The sequence below is a fragment of the Tigriopus californicus genome, chromosome 11 (genome assembly GCF_007210705.1).
Source record: "Tigriopus californicus strain San Diego chromosome 11, Tcal_SD_v2.1, whole genome shotgun sequence".
NCBI lineage: Eukaryota > Metazoa > Arthropoda > Copepoda > Harpacticoida > Harpacticidae > Tigriopus > Tigriopus californicus.
The window spans coordinates 13,830,902-13,854,816 of NC_081450.1; the positions used below are offsets into that span (position 1 = coordinate 13,830,902).

At 42.6% G+C, this 23,915-nt stretch overlaps 2 protein-coding genes across 2 annotated transcripts in view; one reads left to right on the forward strand and one right to left on the reverse strand.

Moving 5' to 3' along the window:
* LOC131890928 (nephrin-like) overlaps positions 1-23,915 on the forward strand; it is a 48,325-nt gene that overhangs the window by 12,563 nt on the left and 11,847 nt on the right. Inside the window, exons 5-7 of the mRNA XM_059240382.1 lie at positions 5,767-6,261; positions 10,752-10,948; positions 18,123-18,453. Coding sequence (XP_059096365.1) covers positions 5,767-6,261; positions 10,752-10,948; positions 18,123-18,453 — 1,023 coding nt within the window. The remainder of the gene's footprint in view (positions 1-5,766; positions 6,262-10,751; positions 10,949-18,122; positions 18,454-23,915) is intronic.
* On the reverse strand, positions 1,325-2,890 carry LOC131890934 (uncharacterized). The gene is made up of 2 exons (XM_059240391.1): positions 2,286-2,890; positions 1,325-2,166 (listed from the first exon to the last, which is right to left on the reverse strand). Exons 1-2 carry the CDS (start codon positions 2,614-2,616, stop codon positions 1,361-1,363), a joined length of 1,137 nt encoding a protein of 378 aa, XP_059096374.1. The 5' UTR covers positions 2,617-2,890; the 3' UTR covers positions 1,325-1,360.

Here is a 23,915-nt window from a genome sequence, read left to right on the forward strand (position 1 = left end):
TTCATGATCTTCTCAAACACCTTCGCAATATTCGAAGTGAGAGAAATTGGCCTGTAGTTACTGGGGAGTGACTTATCTCCCCCTTTGAAAATTGGAACAACATGAGCTACCTTCAGAGAAGAGGGGAACTTGCCCTGGTCTAAGATGGAACGCATCAAGTACGAGAAAACAGGAGCAAGAACTTGTGAGCATCTCATCAGAAACTGAGATGTCACTCCATCAGGGCCAGGGGAGCTCGAGAGTCTCAAGTCCCTGATGGCCTTTGAAGCATCTTGATCTGTGACTACGAGATCATCGATTAATTAAGAATTTCCCTTGTAATCTTCTTCTGTCGTTTGAATGAATTTAAGGTATGCTTGATTGTCCCGATATTAGTGACTACGATTTACACGTAGTTGACAGAAGGAATGATTCATCTCCTTATCAAAAATCTTGAAAACGCATTGTCCAAAGGTCAGGCCATCTTCCTAGACTTGTATGACATTGACCATTTAATCGCAAGTAAATCCCACTCAAAGCTTCGTATGATTAGGAATTCATTTAAAAATTGATACAGCCTCTAAAAATGCACGGAGCAGTAGCGTTCACGAAGCAAATATAATATTTGTTTATATTATATTACGTAACATGTAAGGTCGAACAAGTCCACAGATGTTTCACTAGGAACATCGCAGGAATGAGAGAGAGTTCTCGTATTGGGAGAGACTAAAAAGATTGGGACTCTACAGTGTTCAGAGAAGATACGAAAGGTATCTGATTCTGTAGGTCTTCAAAAGCATCCATGAGCTTTGTCCCAACCCAAGATTTAGGGTCAATTCAATTGACCGTAGGGGCTTAATTTGCGTTTTGAGAGCACCCTCAAGCCTTCGAGAATCCAGGCTAGTTCGAACAACGAAGTCCACATCTCTTCTTTCTCGCACTCCTTCATTGTTTAATTTGCTTCCCTCTCATATTCGTAGGGAATACGTGGGCCTCGTTGATCCAGTAGCATCTTTCAAGTCAGGCTTGGACAATTTTTTAGATAGCATTCCAGATCAACCTTACATTCAAGGACTAGCTCGGTCTACCAACTCAAATTCGTTTGTAGACCAAATGTCATATAAATTTTAACCTTTCATTTTAAAAGGACTGGGGATTACACTCCATGAAGCGGTTAGAAAAGCCCGTGAAAAAACCAAAAAAAGTATGTAACTAAAGATCATTTGAAAAGCAAGTTACTCAAAGCCACAAAACTGAGGATGACATGCTTGCATACTTTGATTTGCATCTGTTATTGACCTACGCCGCTATGTATACTTTTCGAAGACGGAATGCAACAAAAGGCTCAAACCAAATAATCTTTATTGATAACAGTACCTCGTCAAAACTGTTTAAGGCACAAAAACGAAAGCCCCAAAATAAACCATGAGAGGCCCCAAGCGTGAGCTGAATTAAGCAATCTCTCTGTATCTTTTGTTGCTGTTGACGGTGATAGGGTGTCCTTCGTCAGAATTACAAAAGAATGTCTGAGCTGTCCTTCAGAGTTTTTCACGATGAAGTGAAACAATTTACAACTCGCTGGCGGCACAGACTTGATGATCAAGGATGCTGACCCATTAGGAAACGCGTAACGAACACTTTCCTTCACAAAGTCTGAACCATAAGTCTGGATAAAATTTTCCTCGTGCTCATCTGACTTCACACACTTCCAGTTCACTTCGTCATCCTTGGGTGGGGGAGAGGCTTCAAACCTAAACGTGATGTTCAAATCCTCGCCTTTTTGGTAGCTGAATACATGCTTACGATCATGAAGTTTAGGGGGTAAATAATTGTGGAATGTTTCAAAGGCTTCGGTAGAAAAGACCATGGTTCCGTTTGTAAATACTTGATTAGCCCTACATTTGAAATCAACCACGTTTGAGCCATAGGTGATGCTAGGGGGCAATGCAAACAATACTTCCACGCTATCGTTTTTGACACAGCCAGGATATTGTACTAATTCGCGATCAGATGACGAGATGTTTCTTGATGGTCCCACATAACCCGTGACTTTGACATCAAGTTGGGTCGTGTCTGTGAGAACACGGCATCTAGCAACACGAGGGTTGCTTGACCCCAACGGCGACACACTCACTTCCAAATGTGCTCTTTGGATGACATGAACCTCGGTGTGGCATTGCACTTGTGCTGTTATAGGTTTGCTTATCCATTAGCTTTCCTTGTGAGCGTTATTTGTACGATTAAGTAGAAGATTTGAAGTAAGTTGGAGCGAATCATGTGAAAGCTAATGGATAATAATCGATTACGTTCTGCGTTGCGGATTTGGAAAATTTTCGAGCACTCCCACATTCCCACGTGATTTGAGGAAACATTTTCGATTTTTAGGGAACATTCACTATCACTTTCCTTAACGATCATTATTTTGGATCCATTTATTATGTTGCATGAGTGTGACTTGTTTTCAACCGTTAGGCTGCAAGTTCGATTTTTAAACTTCCACGTACAGCCCTCCCAAGTATAATTTCCCCCGCATTTCAGCAAACTCGACTCCCCAACCCTTAACAATACTTTGTCGGTAACCATTTCTGCACCAACACATAGCAACACAATTAAACCGCATAAAGTCACCGAATGCATGTTTTTACTAGCACTTCAAGAGGAGAGACCGATTGATCTTGCGAACCGAGAGTGACTGAGTCTGATTGCGAGTGCTTATCATTTGATCATATCAAGACGCGACGAATTAGAGTTTTATGTGCGTAATATGGTAGGAATCCGAACCCATGCTTGATATAGCTATCAGGATGTAATCTATTCGCATTCCATAATGATTCACAAGTTGTAACTTTAACGCGTTTAATTGCTTTATAACTTTTCGTAAGATGGCAAATTTTACATTTTCTAAATTCACATCCGATACGAAAATTATTTCTCCTTGTGATTGTATTTCTTGTTAGGGCGGCTTTACACTACGATGAAAAGCCAGGATTGAATCCGGTTTGAGGATGGAAGTGCAAATAGTGTTGGGGCGAGTCCAGCAGAGGACTCGGGTCTTTCACTGGACTCAAGTTGAACAAAAAAAACTCATATTGCGAAATATAAACCAAAATATGAGATTTTTTTCACAAATCCGGACGTGAGTCTTTTAGAGAGGACTAAGACTCGATTCTGGACTAGGCCTGGCAAAAGTCCTACTTCCACCCTCAAACCAGATTCAATCCTAGTTTTCCATCGTAGTGCAGAGCCGCCCTTATACTTGCAAGTTGAATGTTTAATCAAACTGAAAACTTAATATCTTGCTCGGTTGTTTTGTGGGCACTATTACTACTGAAGAAGCCATGTTTAGACAAGTTGAGGCAAGATTAGCGTTGATGCTAGTTTCATTTGCACCGACCCTCATTTGCCTTTTGTGCAAGTCAAAGTAAAATGTTAATTCGTTTGACTTTAAGACACTATGTAAGCCGTCACTGATTAAGCAAACATTTATGTTGCACAATAATAGTCTGGGATCTTCTCTAACTTTTGTCCCCTAAACAAGAAGATTCTTAACTCAATCGGTCCTAGCTTCATCTATAAGCTTCATCTACATAAGCAGAACGATTAAAGTAATTTTGCAGAATATGTATTTCTATCCGGTATCAACAACAGTTTTTGCAAATCTTAAAATGTTATAAAATGGAAGCCATAAACCAATGTATTGTGGCACTAACATGGTCGGGTTCTAGTTCATGATGTATTTAAGAACATATTTTTTCCAATGATTTGACGAACTACATTTTGGAGAGACGGAAAAGCAAATACTAATTTGTTCCTTTACGTGGTTTACCTGACCAAAGTACTAAAACGCTTCCCACAGACACAATTTTGCTTAACTGTCTCACATTTAGATGAATGAAACTTGCGGTTCTATGGGATTGGCCTTGGGTCACAAGTTGCCCGATGCAGGGCGCTTTTTCTCGTCTCCGGTCTCTGGAAAGAACGTTTTTTCCAATTCCAGTCAACAGTCAAAATAAAGAACCATTAAGAGGGCTAAAAGAATTTAAGAGGTCCCATTATTTTATGTAAATGGCCAATGACTGCATTAGTTATGATTTGGCTGGATGCAATCTATCATTCTCGAAAGTTATGTTGGAGTTTATTTGATTTAACATTTTTATCCATACCGATTGGAAATACCCCTGATGTATGTATGTTTTTTTTGCATAACTTGCCGAACGACAAGCACTTGGGTCAAAAAAAGTTTTTTTACGTACTTATGGCCAATTTTTGAAAGTAGGATATCAGGGGAATCAAATACACATCAACAATGAGTTAATTTATTTTTTTTGAAAAATATTTTTAAAAAGAACTTCCTAAAGATATTGCATCATATTTGTCTACTTTGTACATCCACTTGTGGTTTACACATATTGACTTCAATTTCGAAAACTCTTCAGAGCTTAGTTGTTGAGGTGTATAATTCGAAAGATCATCCGGTATTGAACTATTTCAAAATGATATTACATAACATTGAATCGATCAATTGGTTTCAAATTTCAAAACAAAGATGTCCAAGCGACCACATACGAATAGCGTACCAGTGGTACTAATGTGTTCTTAATTGTATTATGTGAGTTTGAATGTATATTAACATCTTTTCCATCAAGAAACCATCCCTTGTTCAAGTGCTCGTTTCTCTTGGCATCCTGATTAAAAAAGTCGCCATAATTGTGGCATCATTCATTTTGTCATAATTGGAAGACCCGGGTTTTAATTGAGGCCGAGTATAAAGGCTCAACAACATATTACATTCGGTTGAGGATGAACGTAATGTAAAAATATTTATCTGCACGTTCCATTAATTGACATCTCGCTCTATCACATGTAAGACGGCTAAACTCCAAGGCGTGATTCTTGTATCCCGAGGGGCTCTGATAAGCAAAAGAATTACCAAGAAGCCCAATTAATTATAATCATGATGGATCAAAAAGTTAATAGGACTGTTGCCCTCCTATCCTTGCCTGAATATAGCGCTACTATAAACCAGATAAATCGAAAAAAACATTCCACGTAAGGTGAATTGAAATTGAATTCATGAAAAATGATGCTTGGCATTTGTCTAAAATTTGGGATACACATTATTACTATCTGTAGATCTCATTGCTTTTAAAAGTAAGGAGACCAAAGTTTGTTTGCACCATTACAAACAAATAGGAAAGGACTACTCACCTAAAATTCCCCGAACCAACAACCAATAGTCCAAGAATCCATCCATGACATGCCATAAGTTCATCTATGTACGTTCTCTCGAAGAGTAGTTCATGGGTGACCTCTACGGTGAATATGCTTTAATGAGAGTTTAAAGTGCCAACTCGGTAATTCCTAAAATAGACTTCCCAAGTTCTTGTCTGTTATGGCAAATATCTCATTTTTCATGCCCTCTACATATGCGGGCCAAGGCCCAAGAGCTCCACTTTGAGTACCTCTCAGAAGTGGGTACATGTGGCCATTTCTCTCCCGGTAGGGTACCAACCAACAGTACTGTAAATAAATATTCGTATCTCCTCACGATCATGGGCTGAAGTGGTCAGGCCGGAAAGCCGAGTTAATCAAGATAAATCTCTTTCGATTGCTCTATGGAGACTTGATTTGGGTTGGGAGGCTAAGAAGCTATTCGAGGATTGGGCTGGCAACACACGGGGCCATGGGAATACTAACTGCTTCTTATGAGATTACTTTGTATCATCTAGAGAATCACAAGATACGGAAGGCTTTAAAATGGACTTTTTCCTTCCCCATTTTTTCCAGAGCACCCACAAAGCCCAAGAATTTTGGTTCACGCGTCATCTTCGCTGCAAGACGCCACGGAGCAATCACATTCCAAATTTGTAGAAGCAAGTACCGGGGACCATTCTCACGGCCATTCCCAATACAAAGAAAAGATCAATGTCTATCGAATAGGACCGTATCAAGTTGGGGATTCCCTGAAACTGAAATGTCTTGTATTGGGCGGACACCCTTCCCCTAACGTGACTTGGTCACGCCAACGCCATCAGCAACGCTTGACACTGGTGTCCCAGGGTGACCAGAGCTACGCAAACAGAGGATTAGATGAGGATGAAGTGATTGATGATAGTTTCCACGTCGCCCACAGCCGACGACACCATGGTGAAAACCTTGTCAAAAACGTTCTAGAAATCGATGGCCTGAGCCGAACAGACTATGGGGCGACCTTGACATGTCACACCTGGAATAATGCAATCGAAGATGGGCCCGCTACATCGGTCACTATTGACATGATTCGTAAGTTGCCTGCATTCATAACCTGGACAGGTTTTCCCACATTTTCCTTCAGCAAACGAGGACACAGCAAACAACAAAGACTATTGATATCAGATAGTTTATAAAACAAGGTTAATGCTAACACAAGTTTTTTGATGGCATACAAAATAATCTAGGTCATTGTAGGTCAGCTGAGGTTCGTTCATGATTTATGAAATGAGATGGATCTCATCATTTGTTGAAGATACCATAAATCATTTGTGGTTGTTATTTGAACCTGCGAAGGCAATAATAGCCCATCAATTGTATTTCATATTTTGCTGAAACCAATCTGTAATATCCTAGCGAAATGGAACAAGGCCACACATTCCGCATTGACACCAGACTTCTTTGAAAATGGCTTGGTAAAAGCAAAACTAGGGTCAGTGAGAAATCGGCTTTGATATCAAAATGAAGAAGGGCTCAAAAGGGCTCTTTGATGGTTTGTTCCCTTTTTCGATCTTCAAAGTATAAAAAAGAAAATGCGAGATATACACCTAGATAGATCAATCGAATATATTTTCTGGTTTTTTTGTTCGATCATAACTTAACAAAAGTCGGTAATATATGGAAGAAGGTCCCCAACTTCAATACTTTTATGAAAATTGGAAAAGTCTTCCTTCAACACTCGATCAATTCTGTCCCTAATTGAATTTGCTTCAAACAAGAGCGAGATAAATTGGTTGATACTTTGAGCATTGCCTAAAAATCAATCATCTTTTCTTGGGGTATTTTGTACTTCCTTCAAAGTTTAAGGACAACTGAATTAAAAATTTAGATTACCCAGCAGACTTACAGTATCTAACGAGCTTCAAGAAATGAAACCCTGGAAAATACGAGGAAAATGAGAAAAAGCACGATCAAGATCCTCAAAGGTTTTGATTCCCATGTGGGGGTTTACTTATATAATTGATTGATACGGACAAAAAGATATTGTTCTCTTGGCTCATCGTTCGCTGAGCTATTCGACTTTGACACAGTAGGCCTCACTGGAGATGGCCCTCCGCCCTCCCGGTCTGATATGAACTATTGACGAGCATCAAAAGTCTGAAGAGTTTCGTTCCCCTTGCATTCGAATGGGATGATTGAGCAAATTAGGAGCGTGGCCTCCGGCTTATAAGAGGCCATATCGATTTCTTGGCTCGCATGACTTTCACTTTTGTTCCTCTTTCGTGATTGGTTTTGACGCAACCAAACTCTAAATGGCATTCACATGGGCCTTCAAAGCCTTGGCCTCTCCGTCCCTACTTCCCAGCTTCATTAGAAAAGGGTCCTTCAGTGAATTGGGAGAACCATCTCCTTCCATGTTTTTTTGACCCCGAGTTCGGTACTTTCGTGGAGGCCAGGAGGGAGTGTTCCATGTTCCATTTCGTTTCTTCTTTTGTTGATGGCTGGCCAGGCCATGTGAGATCTCAAAGTGGGAACCCCTCATCATGTTAATGAGGAAATGTACCATGAGATTGAAGTGGAACGTAGTTTGATGACACTGTCAAAAATTGCACTCCCCTCAGGGTTAAGACTAATGAAAGGAACACATTTCCCCTTCTGGTCCTTTGGGGATATTGGCTCTTTGGGTGCCCCCTAGTTTACGACATTCGCGAAGATGAGTCATACGTGCAATTCGTCTTTGGCGAGTGCCAAGATTAGTCTGGCTCTAATTTGCCAGTGGAGACCCGGCTCGTATGTCCCACATGTGCTTCTTGTTCCAAATGACTTTTCTCCACTTAATGTTGTCTACTCCCCGTGGATGGATCTCCCCCAATCTTCAAGTCGTCGCTTTTGACTACGTCGTTCAAGGAGGGTGATAGGAAAAAGAGAGAATGTATCTCCCTTGTTGGAAACCCCTCAGGGATCAACATGAAACACTTTGTTTGACTTCTGACAAAAGTTTTCCAAAAATGGACCCCCAATTCATTGGCAAGCTTGATAGAAATAGGGCTCTTGTTGAGTGGCTTTGGTGCACGTTCTCTCTTTGTCAACTTTCTGCGAAGAGTACATTAGACAGGTCTAAAAGGTTTGATGTTATCTTTGCCCAAAGCTTCTTCTAATTTTCATGTTCCAACGTGGATCAGCGAGGTCAATCTGGAAGCTTCCAATTCGTATCCTTTCGGTAGGATGATGAGAGCTATTTCTATTGTACGAACAAGCTTGTTCAATACAAGAAAATGAGAAGTGCTGGGTTAGATTTCAGCATTAATCAAGGCCTGTCAAGACTTAAGTGACGAGAAGGGGAATGCAACGTCGGAGCGACACCTAGATTCTTGTATTCTTCTTGGGGTCGCATGAATGCTGGAACTTATTCCAGGTAGGCAATAGGTTAATGCTCGTTGCTTCGTACTTGGAGCATGGAAGAGGAGGAGAAGGCAGGAAAACAAAAACCCAACCGAAGAAGACAAAGAGCTAGACGAGGAGAAAGAATAGGGGTGAAGGAACAAGGAGCAACCACCTCCTGACCCCATTGGGTCTCATTAATCAGTCCAATGGTCCTGATGAAAAGTGTCTGCAAGCAAGGGATATAAATGCATGAACAAGGCTCCAATTTCCTGCCAGGCTCATCTAACGCGGAACAAGACTCCAATAAGAGAATCAGAGAGGGGGAGAGAGATTCTAGGGACCTATCGGTTCCCGAGAAATACATTCGGTAATCTTCGTGGTCCAGAGGAATGATGAATGCATAAGCATATTTGCTCTCCAGCCAATAAATCTCTGACATAGACATTCCTGGATCGCTAAGATTATTAGCGTTTCCGGCATATTTGAAGAGCTCCTCATCATGCTGGAACATCCTCCTTTACAGGTCCAACAATGGAGCAGAGCCATAAATGTCCCAAAATTGATAATCTTTGATCTCCAGGTGGCACATTTGAGATGCTGAATCAAGTATTCGAACATACAAAAGAACGGAAAATTGCTGACGCTTGAACTCAGTGTCATGTACGTCAGAGCTTAGAGGGTAACTTCGTTATTTGGTCAAGAAGAAATTGCCGCAGGAGCTAATTCGGGAGCATCTTGCAAATGGGATCGGTACACATGTGAGGCATTCCTAGTCTTAGATCTCACTTTCCATTTGAGCCTTGAGCTAACGAATGGTGGATTAGCTGCAGCACATGTTTTCGCCGGGGGCAGTAAAATTTAGACGAAGTGCAGAGCACATGCCTCTGTTTAGAAGGTGAGTAGAACTATCTTCGTATCCAGTGCCACTCAATTTGGCCCTAGGAAAGTCCCTTGGGATCTCTGGTGGAGACGAATCAGGTGCAATCTTGGCTCCTCTTCTTCAAGGTGAACATTTCAAGTGAATTATTTATCCCCGTGACATCTAAAGCAAACGTGGGCTTGGCAAAGTTCAACCTTGGGAGCAAAAAAAGCGGCTTCCCAATGACATTTCATCAGGGAGAATATCGAAAAAAAACAAGACTTCTCCGCATTCTTAGCTTTCTCCGATCAACAACTGGCAAAAAGTAGAGGTACATACTTTTGTACAATGCAATATAAAAGTTTTCACGCGACTTCTTTCCCTACCTCCCCTCAAAAAGTCCCAACTCACGTCCCTTTCACCCTAAATCTGACCGGTTGTCCCAGACATTTCTAAAGCCCAAAGATGGCATTCAAAGAGGGGAATCGGCGAGTTGGAAAGATCCCTCTAAAGGCAATATTCCCTCCCTAACACTACTCGCTATTTCCCCTTTAACATAGGCACAGGCATCAAAAAGAGTGACTCGATACATCATGCTCCATCTGGGAGACGTGGAACATGGTGACACTTTGAATTGACTGCTGCTGCAGTCATCCAGTGTCAAAGATGGAGGAGGTGGTTGTGTTCCCAAAATCGCTCAGGCATGAATTTGGAACACGGCACAATGACATCATGAACAAGCACAGAGCTTCCATTTGGGGGGCTCATCTGAACTCATGGCCTCGATGATGTTCTTTTGAATTGGCCCTCTGTGTGTGATGTTACTTTGTTGCGATGAAATGCCTTTGCAAAAAATGGTTCAAGGTTTTAAGCCTATGTTCCAAAATGTTCTTCATTGGACCTACATGGAGAAAAGGAATGAATTGGAAATCAGATCCCATTGTCTTTGCACGAGGCTCTATGTAGTATAGAAACGATTCATGAATGAGTGACACATCTTGAAGCTCGAATTCAGTGGAACCGTACCAAAAGTGGAACATCTCAGTGAGACGTGAACAACTCCAAAAAAATGGGGGAGAAAATAAGTAGCAGCCCTTATGACGTCTTGATGTTTATTCAGGTTCCATTCCGGAAACGGATCTCTCGTCAACACCTTTTTTGATTCGTCCCCTTTGTTTATATTTCATTTCCATTTTGACAACCCAGCTCTACGTAGACACTCTCTTGCGAAGTCAAGTCAGCCAAAGTGTCACAATTGCGGACAATTTCCTGCAATCAAGAGCCAATATCCCGAGCGTTCATCTGACTTATCCCCGTTTCTCCCTCTTCGCATTTCCAGTCCAACCCCTGAGGGTCGAGCTTATGCCAATTGTGACACGTAATAATGATCCTAACGACCAGTCGGGGACTCGGAACAGACAACTAGGAGGAGCTGGGTCCATTTTCTCCGAGGGGGAATCCAGACAAATCGAATGTGTGGTCCATGGTGCCAAACCCAACCGTCCCAGCATCTCTTGGTGGATTGGAGACACGAAGGTAAGCATGGAACTAACCTTACATACGTACTGTCTCAATCATCCCCCGAGATTCAGAACATTCCTAGCCCCGACATGTTCCCTGTTTCCATCCAGAAATCCCATTCTAAGAGGGACATGCCAGGAATATGAGTAAGACCAGATTACCATTCCGTAAATGGAAAAGTTTCGCTCTGAGCGCTCGAGACAGAGAATGTAAATGACGTCGCTGGTATTGAATTGAAATGTCCATGAAGAACATGAAACATACCATTGAAAGTGTATGTCATGCATACCATAGCTATATATATCAGTACACCGATGTACTATTTATGGCATTCATTCATTATTTCCTAGCCGCACTGAGACTAATTCCGATGAATATGAACCCCTTTTAGGGTCGAGAGCCTGAAATGTTACCTAAGCTACGTACACGAAATAAGCCTCACTATAACTACAAATCATAGAGTCACATGTTCTCCTTACATGAGGCTGAAAATAATCGTAATAGATTCGTTGCCTTCGATTCAGTATGTCGTCAATACCTCTGCTCATATACGTATAAAGAGTTTTTCAAAATGAAGTTGGCTGCCAAAGTCAACAACAACCTTTGCACCCTTTGCAACATGTAGGTCCATCTGTGCAAAGTACTACATGCACCCTATTGAAAGGGTCGTTTTTTCTCCTTGATCCAATATTACGTTATGAGGTGCCAGCATTTAATGGATGGGTATTAAACGCCCGTTAAAGTTTCGCAACCCCACTAAAACCACCCGCGACCCTCTCAACAAGTCAGCAGCACCTTTTCATACCCACTAGATCTTGGATATGTGCAACAAGTTCAAACTATGCACTATTCCCTCCCCAGGCTAAAACAAGGAGCCGGAAAAATAGTTTGTTTTTTAGGTTGGAAAATCAGGCAAAATAAGTTCCGAAAACGTAAAAATAAGTTTTAAAAGGCTAAATTTAACTGGAAAACCATTTAAGGTGAATCAATGCCAACCAAAATATGCATTCTTAAGAAGGAATGTCTAAAGTAAAGAAACTGGCTAGAGATGGAAACATTGCAAAAATCGAGATAAATGCTATTTTTTTCAGCCTCCATTTTTTCGGAAAAATTAATGTCTGGAAGATATCATTTTGAAGGTAATTCGTTCAAATTTTGCCAAAACATGACAAATTTCCACTAAAATGGTCGGTGTTCGTTTATTTATATTTAAAATTCATGTAAAAAGTTGCCTCAAAACAAAATATTGACCAAAATAATTCAAACTTAATTTAACTTAAAAACCGATATTTCCGACCCCTACCTATTACTAATTGTGTACTATATCTGTAGTAGCGATTGATTTTGTCAGTGATTCCGTGTAAGATTTGAGAACGTGTGGTGGCCCTGTGTCTCATGCGAGCCCGAGCAAATTATATGTCATAGGAAATCAAGAAAAGTGAGCTGTTTGCCGACCCAAGGTCAATGCCACGCCACTAATGACAGAGTCTCCCCTGAAGGCCATTTATTACTACACAGAGGTCTCAAGTTTTGGAGCTCTGCACACTTCATCATTCACTCTCATTAGTTCCTCCTCTTCAACAAACACACTACCACACAGACTACTATCTTTCACTCGGTCCAAAGCCTGGTTCCATAACGGGGTTCCAATCCTCTGCATATAGTGCGGTAGGTATGAAATGGACGGCTGAATCTGGATAAGAGTTTAGACAAAGGATCTCTTTTCGGGGTGTGAGTGGTTCAGGTCCTTTATCCTGTGCATTGATAGTGTCGGCAGGAAAAAAAAACTTTTCCTCTGTCCTATTCAATTACTTAAGTTTTTTTTTTCCTTCGCCCATTCTAGGGTAGAGTGTAATGTACACACTTGGAGGATCTCATTTCTGTACTAAGAGTCCACGTTGGTCTTCTTGTCGTTGACTCGATATCCAACTGGGGAAAAATTGCTAGCCGACTTGAGATTAAGTGCTCTCGTCAAACGAAATGAGAGAGAGTGAATTTACAGCCCAATAAAGTTGGGTTGAAATCCAGTCGGGGGAACAGTGGGATATTGATCAAAGGATTTGATGAATTTTCGCTCGAGCTGAGGTTTTAATTTGTGAAGGGAATGACAAGCGGCTTCGAGAAATAAACACTGAGTTATGGCAAGTGTTCAAAGGACTTTCATCCCCTTTTATCACGCCAACCCTCATTTCAAAACGTGGAGCTTCATAATAATGAAGTTGAAGACTTCGTTTTGTCAGCGTGGCGAATGGAAAATATGTTCCATTCAAGAGAGAAATACTCATTCCAAGATGAAAGGCCAAAGTTCCACCACCCCAAACGGGGACTTGGGATGCATGGCTAATCCCTAGACTGATAAATTGTTGCACTGGATCCATCCATTCATCTTGCATTTCCCGTCTTGGAATGAGGCAAGTCCGGACCAAAATCCCAGAAAAGGGAGGGATCCACAAACTTACACGTACATTGAAAAGTGAGGAGGGGGAGGGAGAGTTTTTCGTGGGTTCAAGATGGACAATGCTTGTTCGTTAATCTACTGCCATGTCATCACCAAGTGATCAATTCCAAAGGCCCCTTGGTCAAAGCACGAGTGGCCTTTTCGAATGAGAATAACCACCTGGTATGAATGATTTATTCAAATGGAATCGAATATCCCAGAAGCTACAGGAGTGTGATGACGCTCTGACTGGATTAGCTTAAGACAGTATCCCTCAGATGAAGAAACAACGTCGGGCATAACATACGGGAAGAGGGTAGACTAATTTTGTTGTTGTGACTCGTCTTTTATGAAACCAATAAAAGGGCAAACCATCATGCTAGTTGGTTTTGCAATATTGGACTATTGTTCATGTTCCCTGTGTTTCCACGCAATAGATGATCTCAACTTGAAATTCTTGTTACCTTGTGAGCCGTATGATTCATCTTTTCTTCGGAAATGTTTTCGTCTTGAACTTAATTTGGAATATTGTTGTTCAAGATTGAAACAGGTTTTGGTTGTAATGCACTCACATATCCAGCTTTTGGGAATGCTCCGGAGGCCGCCTACTTTATTGCGAATGGAAAACACGCCCTTATCTTTTGTGTGAGTCTCGTTGCATATTTGCAAATATTTTGCACCAAACACACCCAATAAAGGCCACCACGAATCTCATATTTCCTAGTCTGCCATGCTTTTTTTGCTGGGATACTTTGGAACAACATATGGGACATTCAGATTTCCCGCCTATTGAAGCGAAAAGACCATGTTGAAGGCCAGATAAGCGAAGGTCTTCTTCCCAACATTCCTCGGTGATAATGATCCAGGAAAGACAAGCTGAGGTCTTGAATAATCCTCATTCCACGAAACATGAAATGCGATCATTTGCGTTTCTTTCATTAATTACCAACTGCCAGATGGCACGCGCCAAGTTCGGCCTGATTGGAACTTTTGCTGGCCACGGGTTGTGGTTTCCTCCCTAAGGCTCTGCGTTCCATGATCCAGGCGCTCCTTCGCCACTAGAATCTATCTCTACTTAGAGCTACTACCTGATTGGAGTAATGTGGAACAATGTAATCCAAAGTGCATTTCCAATATACCGCTTGGAATGACGTTGGTCCCAATTGGACCTTGGCGGGAACTAGTTTGTGGCAACAACGTTCCATGACTCTTGAAACATTTCTTGGCAGCAATTTTCTGAGGAGTGCAGAAAGTCTTAAAAGCTAGATATAACTTGGTCCATGCTTTCTTGCCTCGGTTGTTCCTTGTAGCAAGTGGGCTTGTCAGTTCCACTCCATCATGCATTTATGACTAGCTTGTTCCCAGAATAATGGCAAAAACATGAGAGACTGAGACGAACGTGGCAAATTTAAATTAGACTAACTTTGTTGCCTCATTGGATGAAATGGCGCTCCTCACTCTAACTACTCGAGCCATGTGAGTGTTCCCAGAAATTATATTCCACAGTCTGGCCGTTTTACCATATGAACATTCCCAAGAGGCTGGATGTCAGGCTCGTACTTTGGGTCGGAGTTACTTTCAACATGACGGTTTTGGCAGACATTTTGAAGGCGTATTTTATTTCAACAAAAAGTAATTTGATTGAAACGAGGAGTTCTGCAGAAAATTGAGCCTTGACTTCCTTAACAAACCATTCTGGCCTTTCTGGAGTGTCAAGTTCCAGCCTCTTGGGATGGCCTGTTCCTTCTCCTCCCATAGATTGAACAAAAGAACCCACTTCTTGATGGATTAAAGAGACGTTCTTCGCCTTGATCATGAAATGATGAGTATGGCCATGAGAGCCTCGTTTGATCACCCATCCCTGACCTTGATCTCATGAAGAGTCAATTTCTTTCCATTTCCCCAGACCTCCTATCTTAATGTCTTCTCTGTGGTTCTCTTCACCTCATAAAGTCTGCTTTCTGGGAGGTCTAACTCATCTTGGAACTCACGTTTTGAAGGACGATTTCGTTCCCCCCACATAGAACGAATGATATTACTCTTCTCGCCACAGGGTTGCAGGTCCTTGACATGGCTCTCGGACCAATGGTGTCTGGCATCCCTGAATGGTTCCCCAAAGGGTTCTTCTTTTAATTTCGGTGCAAAAACAATAATGGCAGATTAGAAAGAGGACCAAATGGGGAACATTGAGCGTCGAGGCCATGCCCACCCAAGTCAACGTCGAAAAGAGGCGAGAAAGAGAGGAAGGAAACCGGAATAACGCCAAGTTGTTCCACGTTCCCTCACACTGAAGGCTTCCTTCCTTTCTCGCCAAGAAAGCCAACTCCACAGTAGCTCCTACATAAAAGCCCCCCTTGTTCTCGTCTGTGCTTGAGCATCTGCCATGGAAACTCATTGCACACTGACTGACAAAAAAAGGAGCGAGGATGTCAATGGAACCAACTGGCCAACCACAAGATATGGTGGCATCAGGTTCTGAGGCTATGGAGCAAGAAAACGAAATGACCACCAGGGTTTTTGAAAATATTTACCCTTAAAGTTATCAGGGCTGTAGTAATCTCGTTACGTTTTCAAGATGAACCATTTGCTTTGAGCTCAGGGCCAAGCTAGGGCGGTGGAACGATGAAGTTCCAGGGTCCAAAAAGTTTTCCTCCTATTTCGTCTTGAGATTTGCCATTCCTTCTGCACGGCAATTTCCTTTTCTCTGAATTCTTACCGTCTCTTCTTCTGACAGGAGGGTTGCCGTTATCAGGAGAGCTTGAAGTGATCCTAAAGGGATGTGTCAAGCGTAGATGTCGAGATAGATGTTCTTTCTTGGAGCCATCAGATAAACCACTGATTACTTTAAAAGAAAGGAACTCCTACGAAAATACTTTAACTGAAAGTACATGGATCGATTCGAGAAGCCTTTGTTATCGAGTTAATAACATCATTGCGGAGCTTCACACGCGAGATGTCATTTCATACAGAGTGGCAATCCTGGACTGTGCCAAAAGCTAAAGAACCCTCAGACCTGGGAAGTTTTTTTCGCAATTTGGACATGGCTTGGCGTCGAATTCTGCCCATCTCTGCCAGCGTACTCGTGCTGGTCAAGGTGAAAAAGACATCTGAGAAGTTGACCATTCAACTAGCGCGACACTTGAGACGCCCCCCCCCCCCTCCGAAGAGACCCTTTCTCCTTCAACTTGTCCCAAGCCCAGGATGGTCAATTAGACTCGTATATGATCTCAAAAGAGCCACCCTGAGGGTAGTGAGGAACCCGATTAGGCTACTACTGTCCAAAAAAGTGGTTGGCGAGCTTACGAAGAATGTACCAAACGTCAACCGCGTCCTCCATGGACTTGTACACTTCAAAGGAGAGGGACTCTTTTCCTCAAATGGCCTCATCTTTTTAAGAGGTAGGTTAATCTTTTGAACTTTGAAACGATCCCAAGGCTAGGCAAGTTATGCCATAAGAGAGAAACGAGCAAATTCAAATTTACGTTTGATCCTCAGACCAAGCAAACGTCGCAATCCGAGTGATATCATGAAGCTTTGTAGCTCTTGGAATTGAGAACTTGTTTCCTGGCACGCGGAAAGGGACAGACGGAAATCCCTAAAGACAAATTGTGCCGAGTCTCCTAAAATCCGGGAACTTTCGTATTCTGTCGACTCCTCGTGTACAGAAACTGAATCATAAAGAGGTCAGTAACGTGCACCTAACGGCTTAATGGAGGAGACTTTTCGGTTCTCTCCGAGTAGGTCATCTTGGGTTTCCGTTTGGTCCTATGGAAAGTGTCGCTGGGTTTCTTACTGTGAAAAACTTACGGTCTTCTCCCCAGGGTCTGAATGGAGACACTGTCTGACATCAAACCTTGGACCATTTGTCTCCAACAAGAGCCATTCAGCAGAGTAAACTTGGCCCATGCTTCACAATACTTAATGAAGCATTCCATCCCTGCCACTAATGAGAGATATTCAGTGTCGCTCCAGCGCCTCCGGATCTCTGTTGGGATGAAGGAAGTGAAGTTTTTCTTCCTTCACGTGGACGCGGTTTCTTATTCCGCTCCAGATTTCTTGAACATTTCCTGCCTGTGTCGGTGTTAGCAGTCGACCGTCTGGTAGTTCTGAGGTGAATGTCTTTGTTTTTGTACTTGTGGGAACATCGCTGTTGGGTGGGTGTAAATCTGGCATGTGTTCTCGAAGCCCTTTCTCACTTTGACATTTGCGGGGAGGACGAGCGAAACAACGAAGGAAGAACCATAAAAATAATGCAAAGAACGGAGTGTTGCCTTGAACCGAAGAAAGCTCCCCCCCCCAAAAAAAAGTATCAAGCCTTTGGTGAACGAACAACAGTCACCCAAGCACAATTATAATTTGGAACTGGGCTCCAAAACTGACAACGTTCGTGGAAAAGGCGAAGCAAAACTTCCAGCATCACTTTAATCAAATTCAATGCAGTTTGCTCTTGTCACACGAGAGGAGCGGAGGTGCACGATTTCAAAGGCCACTATTGGCCTTTGTTATCATAAGGCTTAGGTTCGTTCGTCTTCTAAGGCGATCTCCCGGGCTTCTTTGGGTGGAACAAGAAGTGATGATGATATTCCAGTGACATCTGGGTTGCACTCACAGCCTTGGCCCCGATGATCATAAAATCCATTCTAAGGGCTTTGGATCCCCGCGATGTTGAAGCTCATGGGCCCACCCAGTTTCCATTGGTAGGTTGCTAAAGACATCATTAAATCAGGTCTCTTTCTTCTGTGTTCGTTTCAGTTATCGCCCAGAACTTTCACTGTGGACCATTTGGCCTCGAGCGACATCACCACAAGCGTTCTGACCTTTCGGCCTCGAGCCCAAGACGATGGTCAAGAATTAACTTGTAAAGCCTACAATGAAGCACCCTCGGCCGAGACGAAAGAACATGGTACTCTTTGGCCTCAGTGGAAAAGAGAGCAACATGCAACTAGCAGAAGAACGGGCTTTATGAACGGAGCCGTAGGAGGCTATTCGAACGATTGGAACCCAAATGAGCTTAACAATGACGAGAAGTGGACCGGACCCGAGCCCTTGGGACTATCGCACTCAATGACCATGCAAGTTCGATGTAAGTACATCAATTATTCAGTTGACCAAGGCCTTAGGCCTAAAGCCGTGGAATGCAGACAAGACTTCCTTCCTGATTACAAATATGCCTCAGAGTACAAACTGATTACTTGCCTTCGAATGTTAATGTCTTTGGGTCACGAGCCATTAAGTTGATAGAATCATGATCATAATTATCATCTTACCCAAATTCATAGTATTTATTAAGATGAGTTGAATGGAGGATTATCATGCATAAACGTTAGTTTGGCTTTGTACCGTATGGACAGCCTCAATAGACAGAAGGAATATGTCTGAAGACACATCAACAATGAAAATGTTTAAAAGGAAGCCCAGATTGACGGCAGAAAAGAGCCAAGTTCTCTTTTTGGAGGAACTATGTCACTAGGCTCTTGGGAGCGATACAAATTTTCTCTTAGAATAACTGTCTTGAGAATTCATTAACATTACATGGCTCACTCCCATCAAACTTTCCTACCTCAATTCAAGAGTGCACCAGTGGAACTTTCTATCATATCCACATAAAAAAGAGGAGGGAGGGGCCTTTTCTTTTGGGTGTGCCAACTTAGGCATTCGCTTTGATCGCAAGTATCAATCTTAATCCGTATTCAAATTAATTTTTTTCTGCACCACATGTGACATACAATCCAACAACAAATTTGACCTTGAGCTCAAGTGAAGACCGGACAGGTGTCCAGCTCAAAGTTGCCTTGGTTTGAAATGAGAGCCTCATCTTGACTTATATATTGAGCGTCAAGTAAGATCATTGAAGGACCAACCAGGAGGAAGAGCCCTCTTATTCTTATTCATTTTGAAGTTCGCTCCTCCAGGCGCCAAAAAGTTCTTCACAAAAAGGTTTCCTCAAGACGAAATCCTTTTGAAATAAAACTTGTCGGACGGCTTCTTTCTCATATCAATGGTGTGCGCCATGACATTGGGTCCTTCAGCAAAAATCCTGATATTGTCAGGCCAAGCGGCCTTCAACATTGTGAAGTTGGATCATTGGGTATTACATGCTTGGTCTGTACAAGTTCAGTGAACAGAGAGCGAGCGCTCTGTGACTAGACAGAGTGCAAGTTTGAAGTCACATGCAGAAATGAGGCTCGTTTTGAGTCGCTCAAGATTGCTGGACTCTTCTTGGGCACATCAGCTGCTCCCAACTTTCGTTGGAGACATTCGAGGACCCAACTTCGTTATGGACCCATTAACGCTGCAGCAACATCATTTCAAGCGATTTTCCTCTAGAGTCTGGCTGCCTGACACAAGTGGATAAAGTCACGACGACTTGTTTACGTACTGAGTATTTATTTTCCCTAGGATGCTTGGGAAAAACAGGTATTAATAGAGGCAAGAACCGCTATCGATTCCACATTGGTAAAAACACATTAAGGCTCGTGATCAAAGCCACCAAAGATCGAGTTGATGCCTGGATTGGATTACCAATTTTGTCCTCTTCTCCTCCTTCAACCCACACCTTGCACTTTCTTTTTGACTCGTTTTCGATGGATGCCCGCAATCTGACATCTATCTTCTAACTTGAATTTTTTACCCATGTGTGTCTTCCGCTTCTGCTTTTCCCTTGCTTTCCGTCCTCATTGAAGCAACTGATCCAAAGGTGGAGGTCGCGTTTGCCTCTTTTCTCAAGCTCTATTGTAAAACAGTAGCCCTTTGTTCATAGAGTTAGTTCAGTTAACAATTGACATGCTTCATCAGCTCAAATTCTGAACCAAACATGCCAAATCGAGGAGTTGAGGTACACCACTAACATCGATCGAACTTTATCGTCGTCCACATTGAGTACGTTCTTACTACTAAGCCGAAGGGGAAGGCCGACACAGAAGTTCCTTTTCAGAGTCTGGTGACCTTTGAAATGGCGCACATTCTTGCTTTGAACCCTGGGAATGGGGGCAATAGTGGTAGGCTGGTTAACCATTGGTGCTTGTCCTTTCCCCCCAAAAGAAGTCTTCCAAGTTAAGGTCCCTAAGGTCAGTCTACTGTATTGGGGAAATGGAAGACAAAGACAAATCTGTTGGTCAATGTCCACTCGTTCAAACCTTGATTTGAGCGTATATCATGGTAGCTTTTTCAAGGAAGAAAAGGACCTTTGATCACGAGCTGCGTGGTTGAAAATACACCGAAGAGACTTGGTGTGGCCTATTGAATGCTAGGAACGTGGACATTTTGATTGAGGGGGCAATTTCGCCGTTTTTATCCCGTCAACATGAAACTTAAAAGTCCTCAAAGAAGCACAGTCTTTGATGTGGAAAATGAAGAAAGCACGTAGCAAAATTACACGAAAACGGCTTTGGCTTGTTGCTCTTCAAATAGTTTGATCTTCACGGTTGATTAAACACAAAAGTTGGCTTCGAATTGTGTCGAACCCATCTCCATTGGTATCAGGGCGACTAAATTATTAGAGACTGAACCATCTGAAGATTAATGGAAGTTCCCATGACGTCGAGACTTTCTTGCCTCAAGATCGAGATTAGTCTCCCCACAACAAATGAGGAGCCAGACGATTACCGTCATAAGGACCTTTTCGATGAAAACCTCTCGCTCATGCCCATGTGGACGAGTGTGTGGTCATTGGACTTACAGGTGAGCCTTGGGTGCCCAAAGGCCTCAAGGGCAACAGGATTAAAGATCCAACAAAAAGCGAACGAGGCAAGACAGCAAATAGAAAAATGGCTTGTGGCATTTTCCTGGTTGAAGGAGAAGTTGTACAATCAGGTCTCACTCGAAACGTATGCCCCTTCCCTTTGCAGTTCGGGACGAAAATATTCAAGCATTTTAAAGCGCTTAATCATGGTACCCGTCATTGAGCAGACTTTTAGAATCCGTTAGAGAAATAACCTATCTTTTTTTTTATTTCTCTACCTTTGCAAAAAGGTCTTGAAAGTCCGACGGTTGGAGAAGGTTGGTGGTCTCCTGACAATCTGATAAGGATCTTATGGGCCCCTTTCAGAATCTGGGCCAATCCAGGTTGTCTTATCCAGCCATGAAAATTCCTAGTATGCACCTAGAGCAAATTGAATATGCCACTATTTTACTCGTTGGTGAACCCTACTACACGGTGATAAAATGATATTTCAAAATCTGGATCAAACCTCAGCATTTTTTTGTGTCTCATCCCAGTCGAAAATAGAAGTGAGGAATAGCGTTGATGTGGATTGACATTCATGTCTTTGTCCGTTGATCTCATCCGAGTACGCCGAGCTCCATTCCAAAGGCCAGAATGGATCTTGACAAGCAACACCAGGCAGTTATTACCCTGGAAACGAGACCATCCAACGTGGAACACGTCTGAATTGAACAGGGTCTTTGTATGCACTCCGCATTTACTTAGGCGAGTCTGCTCGTGCTGAACAATAATGTTATCTCTGTCCCAAGGTGGTCTGATATGGAACTGTCGGTCCCAGGGTGTTGGGCTATTGTTCCAAGGGGTATTCCTTTTTTGATGTGTTCTCCACTCGGCTAACATGATAAACGGTGTTCCATTCTCCATGTGCAGTGTTTCCTTGACGGGTTGGCTAGAAATAACAGAACTGAAGAAATCCTGGGAAAGGGACCGCCGAACAGAACCATTTAGAGGTCACTCAAAACCATGTTGAGTAACCTCGAGGACGGCCTTTTCTTCATCCGAATGCTTGTCAAGAACAGAGCTGACTGCTCGGAAGCAACATTTTAGCACTCTCAACACTTGTGTCCCAGTCAAGTACTTAATTAAGATGGCGCAAAAAGTTGGCCAGAATCTGGGGCTGATAATGGCCGTGACAGACTTGAAGGACAAATTTAAGGCAAACTTTAAGGGGCCAGAGTGTCATAAGTAGACTCATTAGGTACCTTTATGCACTCTTCAAGAATTGATTTAACCCCTTGTGGAGCCATCCGGCCAATAAGATCTCTCCAGGTAGCCCTCAACAAATTTTATCCCGCTGGAAAGTTTCGTTTTCCTTGAAGTTTTTCAAGACTCTCACTTCAACAAATTGGAAAACTTCCCATTTATGACACAGTGCCTTGATACCCTCACTCTCTGGCAGGCAGAAATTGAAGTTCCACGAACTTTTCCACGTTCCACTGAACTGACCTTTGTGAAAAAATTCGATCGAAAACAATGAGAATGGGACGTAACTTTTTTTATTAGATGATTTGTACCACCAAATATGAGAATACAGTCGAGAAACTCGATATTGACCGAGACAGAGATTCTGGTTTTCATGTGGCTGTTGCTGGAGAAAACACCAAAGGCGAAGAAAACGCCGGAGAAGATGTTAGGAAGGAAATTGTTCGGTAATTGAGAAAAGAAAACTGAAGTTCCCGTCTTGTTAGTGCACAGGAAGTGCTGCCAATCCCAACCGTATTGTTAAAAAGGGGAACTTCATCCTCGCTTCCTCTACCCGATGTTTCACGCTCTTGGGACATGGGACAACAATGGATCGGAAGCTTGCATTCACGAAAGTCATTACGGCCTAATGAAACCCAAGGAGAAGGAATGGAACATGGAGCAATTCATAAAAATTCCCTTTGAAATATTAATTGAACGCTAGCCGCCGACCAGGCAGAAACAAACTAGGTTTGGCGCCATGAGGAACAGCGTCATGAGGTTCATTCATTTATTTCCACATATTCAATATATTGGCCTATCTCGCTGCCTGAAGAGGGAAATGAATGAATAAAGGATTTGGAAAGCGAGGCTTCTTATCTGGAACAGGAAGTGGGGCAGCCCGTGGAACATCTTCCACCAGAAGTACTTTCCCGCTCTCGAAATTTTAGTGCATTCGCTACCATCTGTACAGACCCACACTCTCACGACCCACCGGTTTTATATCCCCGAATAGATCAAGTATGAGAACAGAACGAACGTTTATTTGGCTCTGAAATATGCTCAAGCCCTTTTTGTGCTTGGTTTTTCCTCCCCTCGCAAAATGACAATTCATACTCCACAGAGGATGAATTTTGGGAAGCACGCTCTCTCACGTTGGAAATGGAACACATTTTGCGAGGAAATCTTCCCCGTCTTTTCAGTGTATTCATGTGTGAACCTCTAATGGATTTAAGCTCCAAGGGGATTGTTTGGAACTTGGGACGAAGGGACCCTGATTTCTTGATCCTTCGCCCTGGTGGCTCAGTAGATCTCTCTTTGGGAACGAAGTTAGATAGTTCGAAGAATATTGGGGAGGCTTTGGAAGTTGCTGTATTGTGTTTTCGTCTGTACTGTAGTGGTTGTCGTCTGGATTTGAATGGAATATCCGTCAGGAGTTGTCAGGGTCGACGTGATACGGATAGCTTGTCGATAGTGCGTAGTGCCAAGGGCACACAGATAGAGAGACCAATGGAAGAAGAGGGCTTTGCTATCACTGGCCATTGCCTCGCTTTATTGAGTTGCCAGCCTTTTTGGAGACCAACCCAAAAGTCGATCTTTATTGCAAAAATGATAAAAACTTCGAACCCCCCCCCCTCGGA

What these genes read in the sequence shown, in the direction of transcription:
- LOC131890934 (XM_059240391.1), bottom strand. Translation starts at nt 2,616, where the DNA reads ATGCATTCGGTGACTTTATGCGGTTTAATTGTGTTGCTATGTGTTGGT. An exon ending in CCAAATCCGCAACGCAGAAC is followed by an intron (nt 2,167 to 2,285) that starts GTAATCGATTAT and finishes AACCTATAACAG; the next exon opens with CACAAGTGCAATGCCACACC.